Source organism: Mycteria americana, chromosome 6 (genome assembly GCF_035582795.1).
Source record: "Mycteria americana isolate JAX WOST 10 ecotype Jacksonville Zoo and Gardens chromosome 6, USCA_MyAme_1.0, whole genome shotgun sequence".
Taxonomy (NCBI): Eukaryota; Metazoa; Chordata; class Aves; order Ciconiiformes; family Ciconiidae; genus Mycteria; species Mycteria americana.
Window position 1 is genome coordinate 37753826 of NC_134370.1, and position 8804 is coordinate 37762629.

The following is an 8804-nucleotide window of genomic DNA, read 5'->3' on the forward strand; positions in this document are numbered from 1 at the left end:
TTGGCACCATGGGCCGTTTCTGAACATGAGGGAGGGCCATTTGGACCGTGCTGCTTTATGCTGCAGCAGCATCCACCCTGAGAGCACAGAGCAGATTGGTGGGCTGGGATGTGCCAGTCCCATGGGGGAGAGGCTCCCGTGGCAGGCCTGCTTCTCACGCCTTTCCTCGTTTTTCTCTTCTGCATGTCACATTTTAAAACAAAAGGATATTTCTACTAAAACAAACAAGCTTAAAACTAGCTAAAGAATGTCCAGCTCCTTTGGTCGATAGGAAATAGAAAAAAAACCATTTTCTTCTACTCTAAATGTAATTTCACCTCTTTCCCCAACAACTCAGTGAAGGTCACAAAACTACAACTGTAGGTAAAGGGTTGGCTAATTGGGGCCTGAAGATCTGGTTTGCACACAGCATGGGAGCACTGGATCTGGTTCATGGGGAGATCTCCACAGGAGTGTCCGTGCTTCCCATTCCTCTTCATTTTCCTAAATTTACTGATGCCCTTTCTCCCCGCACATGGTGAGATGTTTTTATGTGGCACTGGCGTTGCTTGTGCTTAGAAACAGGTTTGCACTCATGCAGGGAGTGGAGCTCCCAAGTGAGCTGCCTGGGGTGGATCTATGGGGGAAGAGCCCACGTTGATAAAAAGCATCTAAAAGCTGTTGAGCAGCTCGCTCGTGTGAGGTTGTCCTGAGCTGGAGAAACCATCTTACGGAAAAATAGCTGTCTAATACCCAGGTAACCAAGCTCGTACCAGCTATGTATGCAGCAATGCCAACTGGTTTGCAATGAAAAGACACTCCTGGAGAAGCAGCGGAGGAATGGGGCACCAGGCTTTGCTTTTAAAACACGTTCGTCCCATGGTCCTTCTCTCCATAGTTAATTCTTTGTGTTTTTAGGAGTGTTTTCCCAACGAGCAGCTGCGTGAAGGGGACTCCCTTCCCCCTCGCTCCACTGTGCAGGTCCTGCTCCCAGCGAGGACTGGGTGCTTCCACCGCAGGGCTGGTGCTGCTCTGGAATGAGGTTTTAAAGAAGGAAGGATGGCTACTGAAATTGCCTCCCTAATCAGAAACCGGAGCTCGGCTGCTGTGTCATGTCTTAACAAGTTGTTGCTTTTAAACTATAGTCCTGAATTTGCCAGCCAAAACCTCCTGCTGCACCAGGCTTCAGCGTTTGGAAGCAGAAAGCATTGCACCTCCCAGCACAATGGAAAGCTGCTTTTTTCCTCCTGAAAGACAGGCCAGTTGCTTGGTTAACATTTCTGGTAGAGGCAAGATCACTGATGGGGAAAGGCCGTTGGCAGCTTCCTGTCAGTCGGTGGCTGCGTTCGACCTCGACACAGCTGTGGCTTTCCAGCAAAGATCTCTCCCCATGCACTTGTTGACCTTCATCATGGGAAAAAACAAGGAGTTGCTCTTCTGTGCGATCTAGATGGCAGCGAATGTCAGATTTCTATGCGATGCATGTGAGCGTTAATGATTTCTTGCAAGATCTGAATCTTATCTTCATGGGCCAGGTCCTGATGCTGCCCTCAGAGGCAAGAGGTGGTGGCACGAGAGGCCAAGGGATGCCATGTCTGCCCTGCTGTGCATGCCGCGATGCTCCAGGTACACGGGTGAACACAGGGGCCAGGTGCTGAGCTCAGATGTGACCCAGGTTAAGAATTCATCTTTACTCAGGCCTGGATTTAGAAATCCCCCCAGGTCAATGCAAACCTCCCTTCCTGGGTTGCCAGCTCTTTGCTATTTTGAGGCAGGGCATGTTTTTGCTTTTCAGTCCCCAAAGGTTGGTTGGTCAAACATGAGCTGGTGGCAGAAAGCATCCTTAAATTTAGCTGGGCTGCCTGCCTGGGGGGAGCTCACTGCTGGGTGGGTTGGGGTGATTTTGGGGTGTTTAAAAGGGCAGCTTGTGGGTTATCTCTGAGACAGATCAATGTGCTCAGGGCCTGTTGGATGTCCAGGTCCAACAGATCTTGTTCCTCCTTGGCATTGACTGTTGGGGAAGAAACCTGTTCTGCCTTTCCAAAGGACAAGATAGGCAAAAAAATTGCTCCTCATGTTCAACTCTCCCCTTCCCCTTTGTTCGCTGTCTGACCTCTGTTTTTTCTCAACTGTTGCCATCATTCTCCCTTTACCCCCTTTTCCAGCTCTGCTCATAACAGATGTAGCCTTTTCTCTACTGGATGCTCTCCAGAGCAGTGACCTGTACAAAATATGTATTTCTACTTTCCCAGTGGAGCAAATAAAGAGCTGAGCATCGCAGGCAGGGCCCAGCGCTTCGGGATCCCTGGCTGTTCCTGCCGGCTTTGCTACTCCACTGGGGAGGAGCATTCAAGAGGCGCAGGTGTCAGCCTGGATGCCCCCCAATGCCAGGACCAAGCTCCCACTGGCCAGGCCAGGGGAAAACCTGACCCCTGAGAGCAGAGTGACCCCACAGCAGTTAGGGTTTATCTGATTTCTGAGCAATTATGAATGAGAAACTTCCTTATCAGGACCTCCTGTCTGGACGGATATCGCCTCGCCTGGGTGCCTCACTGATAAGTGCTGGGACCGTGGGTGCCCGTGCACCAGTGGGAGCCCATCTGCTGGCTGGCTGCTCATTGGAAATACAGGGTGGAAAGCAAACCTGTGCTGCCAAGCGAGGAAAAGCAGCAGAGAGAGATGCTCGATGCAGCTACGTCTCTGGACTGCTCCTCCAGACCAAGCTGCGCCAGCAGCATTTATCTGGGCTAGAGCAGGGCAGGGGTTGGTGTCCACCAAAGAATTGGCTGAAACACCCCCATGATGCCCTTCTGGGTTACTGAAATGGGCCCACTGGGAATTTTTTTTGCCCTACATCCCCTGCCCTCGAACGCAGGATGGATGTCCTTGTACCAGGCACTTCTGTGGTGTGGTCCCCATTTAGCGATGCTACTAAATTGCTCGTTACTCCTGATGCCCATTGAGAGATAAAACAAGCCCCAAGAGTTAGGAGCAGTTCATCATTAGATTTTGAAGTGTTCATTATAGCTTAGGGTCTATTCCCAGATATTTCAGGCACATAACAAAGAGTCCGAGGTGTCTGGTTGAGGGGCTGGGCGCACAGTGCTGAGGCAGTCCCCTCCCTCTGCCTGCCCCCCCACTCCCCAAATTAATGCCTTAGAAAAATGCAAAGCTCTTAATCTGCTTTGCATGAGATTTGAAAATAATGGCAGCGCTTCAGTGCGGTAGTTGTAAGAAATGCTCCACGAGAGCGAGTGATGGGTGGGAAACGTTTATGCAAAAACATAGGTGACCACGAATGGCAGCATGTCCATTGTGCTGGTATGATGTTTGAAATCCTCTCTCTGGCCTCAAGGCAAGAGCTGCATTCTCAAATATCTGCTCCTCATTTATTTACTTCTTTTCATAGGCTTATTCTTTTGGGACCTTTAGTCTTCTAATATATATACACAGGATCTATGCAAGGTGAATATTATCCTATGAATCTTCCTTGAAGTTTATGGCAGGTAGATTTGAGGTAGCTGACCTAGGTACAGTGACTATCCTCTCTTCTGTGGATTTAAACTATTAGACTTAAAAACCCTCTCTCTCTTAAACTCTGATAGTCATGCAATGGCACATTTCAAGGTTAACATTCCCATGTAGTACAGCTTGCGTGCTGTTTTCCATTTAGAAAAAGAAAAAGTGTGGTAACTTTCTGCAGCTTGTGGCCTCTGTCTCAAGATGAGATTTTTTAATGTGTGCTGATTATTTGCATTTTATGCACTGAGTGGCTTATAGAGAGGTAAATAATTGTGCAGCGTTTCTTGGGCATCCCATGACACTCCACAAAGGGCATGCTTTCCTGTTAAGACTTGTACATCCCAGATCGCCTCTGCTTCAGATCCAGGTCTCCAGTATCGCTTCCATGTTCGCTGGAAGGTGGAAAGCTCTTTGCTTGCCAAGCGCAGCGGGGTGCGGGCACTGGCGGGGCGCAGCAGGACAGGAGGAGATGGGCACAGGCTGAAGCTCCCCGTGGGTTTCTGGCCCCCATTACGCAGGTGTACGTGAGACGGGAGAGTGGAAAATTTGCTTCTGTCTTCCCATGATTACCAATTGTAAAGCAATCTCATTTCCTGAGGCGTGCTGCTGACACACAAGAAAATAACAAAACCATGTGGCAAAACTGCCAGCGCTACAAGTTCCCCCATCGGCTGATGGTACGAGACAGATAACTCGGCTCTGTGAGATGCCCCTCCAGATATGGGGGTTTTGCAGCTCCCACCTACCCCAGCCAGCTCCCACCTACCCCCACCATCGCTCCCCCCACTCCCACAGGATCCCTGGCTCCCTGTGACTGTGCCTGCTGGTGGGCACCGCTCTGGCTGCATCCCATGGGGCTTCCAGTGCCGGGGTGGAAAAAGCCCCAGGCTGGTGGGAAGGGAAAAAAATAGCCAGCGGAGAGGGGTGCTTTCCCACATGGGGGTTGTTTGTGCACGCTGGAGGGGTGCGGAAGGGGTCAGCACGTGCCTGTGACCAGTGGAAAATGAGAGGTGTTATTGCAGGAACGGCTTCCGCAGCCTTCAGCGGGCGGAGGCTGATCGCCTGCCTACACGTGTTCGCCTGGCTTCCTATTGATGCTGAGCACTACCTTAAAAAAAAAAAAAGAAAAAAGAGTTGATGCTAAAAATACAAAGTAGAAAAGAGGCTGGTAGGAATAACCGCTGCACGCAACTCCTTCTGTGCCTGCTTGGTTTGAGTCTCCTATTTTTCCCATGCCAGAAACACCCCCCTCGCCGTGCGATGGTTCATAATAAATTGCATTGATGCCAAAAGCACAGCTCAACCCCTCGGTCCGGTGGTAAATCCCAGCCCGGAGAGGGGAACTGCTGGAGGGGTCTCCTCCAGCGCTTGTAGGGTTTTGGTGGAGCGCCGTGCCTTGGGGAAAGTCACCGCTCAGCCCAGATCCCCACTGGGGGCCTCCGTGGACTTTCCGCCACGTAAAAATAGATTTACCACAGACAACTTAAACTATCAGCGGCAGCATTGTCGAAGGTGCTGGCAGCATGTTAGGTCTACACGTCAGTGCCCCAGTTAATCCAGCAGCTAACGGTATGACTAAGAAAAACCCCCACTGCTTAGATAACCTCATTGTATGTAATTTATTCTTAAGTGAACTCAAGCCTGATTTAATCCCAACTAAAAGGCAAGCAAAGGGTATAAACTAGCTGAAAGGCAGCTTCCATGTATTTATATAATGGCTTTCATGGCTTTCCCAGGTGGGCTCCTCGCAGAGTCACATGCTGTCCAAACCCTTTACCACGCTCCCTGGGATGCTCACACTGCACAGCAATGACCCGGCTGTCCTGGATCAGCCGTCGGGGCTGAGCAAATCTGCTGTACCCTTTCAGAAAGGAGCCGACACATTTCTGCCAGGATCTAATCTCTAAATTAGTGATTTTTTCACTTATACTGTGAATGTCTAAGATCCTGCTTTCCAAAAAAGAAAGGCATGAGATTCTTGAGATAATTTACTTTTGTGGAAGAAGATTATTTCCCAGTTGGTGAAACTTGCACTGACCGCAAGCAGGCAGCTCCTAACCTTCGCGATGGACTGACATCAGCTTGAGGCAGGGAAAATCACTGCCAGCGCCAGTACCAGAATGCAGTTGTCTGAAAATCAGGGGACACAAATTATTGCTTTTTCTCTCCAGATGAAACAGCAAACGCCCTGGAGCCTGCTGAGCACTGGGCAGGTGCTGGGCGGGATGCATGCCTGGACCACAAGCTGCTGGCAGCACAGGCCTTCAGTCGAGCTGGTTGGTCCCGGGTTTGCTTTTCTGCTTGGGCAAAACTGGAAATGAAGGCAGTGGGGATTATTTTTTGGGGAGTGATGAAGAACAGGAGAGCAGAGCACTGGGTTTCTCTGTACATGTTTCACTCCCGTCAGTCAGGAAACGGTGACGCAGGTTATGGGTTGGGTTTGAGGTTTTGGAAACCTTTTCTAAAAGTCGATCTCCTCGCCCCGTTGTATTTCTGAAGTGTGAAGCTGTGGTGAAGGCTGGTGGTGAGCAGGGGGATGCCGGCCAAAATGCAGCTCCTTATCAGATGTAACAGAAGGATTTTCCTGGCTATTTGTTTAATCCTCTTTGTGGGATACACAGTGCAAGGTAAAACGGGGCGGTTGTTCTCTCGGTAATCCTCTTTCTGGGCTATGCAGTGTAGGCCAAGTAGGCAGCCTCCGAATTTTTCAAACTGACCTTCTTCTAGGGGTAATGAGATCTACTCAGAAAACCTGCTTTGCTAACATTTCATTTTCTGGATGGGGAATGGTAAGAAAAGGTGCTTTTTGCTAGTGGAGCATTTCTGTATCCTTTTCCCAGCCCCTATGGGAAAATGACTTCATAAAGTAAGTTGCTGTATGTGCGTATATTTTCAATCCATATATTTCAATATCTTTTTTTTAACTGGCCCTTTCATAGTGGTCTGGTTATGTACTGTTATTCAGTTGTGTAGTTACAAAGTATGTAACAGTTCCCATGTCATAGTTACTAGGGTCTACTTTCTTGGGAGGGCAGGAAAGGAAACTAGTTGTAAGTATGAGGAAATTAAACCGTTTATTCGGTACAGAGAAATTGCAACACGCAGCACTAAAACAACTAAAAGGAAATGTTGATTCATGATGACATGTACCCTGTGTATTTGTTTCTTGCGAGAGAGAAGCCTGTAGAGTACAATTTGTCTTTTCTTTTCCTTTCCTTTCCTTTCCTTTCCTTTCCTTTCCTTTCCTTTCCTTTCCTTTCCTTTCCTGTCCTGTCCTGTCCTGTCCTGTCCTGTCCTGTCCTGTCCAATACCTTTCAAGCATGTAGAGTACAATTTGTCCCCAAACCAAGGCTGTAATAGCGATAGGCTTTCGTTATGTATCTACCATTCAGAGGCTGATCTTTGAGAGATTATGGCCTGCTTTTAGTATGTTGTTTATTTGCAAATTATTCAGCTGCAGCTGTTTATTTTGTTGCCACTGTTATTATGAAAAACCTCCTTAATAATATGCTAAGAGAAGAAAATAAGTATGAAAAAGGAATACACTGTAAAAGAAGCAGGAAATGATACCAGTGAGATCATTTTTATCTTACAGAAGAGTGTAGGAGGTAGCTGAAAGTCATCTAGTACATTATGGAAATATATAGGGCAATAGAGAAGTGTAATTACAGAAAGATATTCCCAAGAAACCGAGAAAAAATAGATAAAGTGCCAACAGGCGGAGAATGCGCCAGGAGGCTTCAGAACAAATTAATTACACGAGACCAAGAGGAAGGATGAAATGCTGCTGTTTTTGTCTTTACTATGCGATTGTCATTTTCTCCTTTTGGTACTTTTTGGAGACCGCTTTTCAGCGACAGCCCTGATCAAGCACCTGGGGGGCACCAGAACTGAAACCATGGGTTTACGTAACCCTGGGCCATGTGTAGGAGACATCTGAACCATCTCTCCTCCGGCAATGCCCTCCAAGAGCCTACGTAATCCCCAAATCTGCTCCCACGGCAGGCGGCTCTTGGCACACCTTGAGTTTCTGACCTCCCACCAAAATTCATGCCATTGAACTTGAAGGGGCTGAGCTGAGGCACACAAAGCCAAAGCAGAGTTGGCTCTGACCCAGGCTGGAGCCAACAGAGAAAGGGAGGGTGCAGGAGCCAGCTCTCCACTGAGGTGGCTTGTCCCCAGGAGATTTTGAGATACCTCCACCAGCTTCAGGGAGAGCTGCAGGTGGCTGAGCCTGCAGGTCCCCTGTGGACGTGCCATGCCCCGAGCTGGGGATGAGCCTTGCTATGATGTTGGCACGAGGCAGTGGTTTCCCATGGGGTTTCCATTTCTAATTCCCGTGGACTTCCCAGTGCCGTGTGCGAGATGCACCTGATGTCTCTGACAGCAAGGATGTCACTTAGGATATCAGTAGCCATTTAGAAAAAGTCTTCAGGGTTAATTTAGTTTTCGGCAGTTGAGCAATCAGGGCCACACAAATTACTTTCTTCCGTTCCTTTAAGCTTTACTAGGTGCTCATAAAGTTAATAGGTCCTGGTGAATAACATCCTGGTCCTGGTGAATAACACACAGCTGATTCGATCAGGTGCTCCGATGCAGAAGGCAAGGTACAAGAGAGTGAGATGCCGACCTGATGCCTGGTCTGCTAACTGCATCGAAGAGAAGGGGCCCTGGTTTTACATGCCCACCGGCGGAGCCAACAGGATCCTTCCTCCCATGGCAGACCCGTCCCTGTAAGTTCATTTGCCGCACAATCATCATTAATGCTAGAACCTGAAAATGTCCGGTATTCCCATCTCAACAGTCCTGCCACAGCGTGGCTCACCCATGGGAACATGAAGCTTCGGTGTGTTCATTTAAGAGATAATAAACAAAATAATAAATTTCAATAAACTGGCTGCCACTCTGCTTTTCAGGATGAAGAGATACCAGGAGCTGGGCGACATATTCCCGCTCTCGGATGAAGAGTCTGGGTCCGGGTCTGACACCCCAGTGGAAGTGGAACCAGCCTCCGGGTCGGGGCTTGGCGACAGCGATGGTTTCTCCGAGGCAAAGCTGCCCGTCTTTCTAGCAGGCCCGCGAGGCGGCAAGCTGAAGCAAAAGCTAACGGAGGAGGATTTGCTCCTGTAGGGCTGGAGACGTTGGCCTCCTGGTGATGGCAGCAGCCTCCCTCGCCTCCTGCGCCCCTTCCCCGGTGCCTGACCCAACGCGATGGCCACAAAGCCGTTTTAAACTAACTCCAAATCAATAAAAACTTTGCCTTAAGATCTTTATTGCTTTCACTCACTAAAAAAAATCTTTGT

General features: G+C 48.9%; 1 protein-coding gene across 1 annotated transcript; it reads left to right on the forward strand.

Annotated features, from left to right (window-relative positions):
- Positions 1-5875: 5875 nt before the first annotated feature.
- Positions 5876-8799, forward strand: SRGN (serglycin). The gene is made up of 3 exons (XM_075505360.1): positions 5876-6128; positions 8087-8234; positions 8418-8799. The coding sequence occupies exons 1-3, from the start codon at positions 6038-6040 to the stop codon at positions 8629-8631; spliced, it is 453 nt and encodes a 150-aa protein (XP_075361475.1). The 5' UTR covers positions 5876-6037; the 3' UTR covers positions 8632-8799.
- The last annotated feature ends 5 nt before the right edge of the window (positions 8800-8804 follow it).

What these genes read in the sequence shown, in the direction of transcription:
- SRGN (XM_075505360.1), top strand. Translation starts at nt 6,038, where the DNA reads ATGCCGGCCAAAATGCAGCTCCTTATCAGATGTAACAGAAGGATTTTC. An exon ending in TGTGGGATACACAGTGCAAG is followed by an intron (nt 6,129 to 8,086) that starts GTAAAACGGGGC and finishes TGATTCGATCAG; the next exon opens with GTGCTCCGATGCAGAAGGCA. An exon ending in CCCATGGCAGACCCGTCCCT is followed by an intron (nt 8,235 to 8,417) that starts GTAAGTTCATTT and finishes TCTGCTTTTCAG; the next exon opens with GATGAAGAGATACCAGGAGC.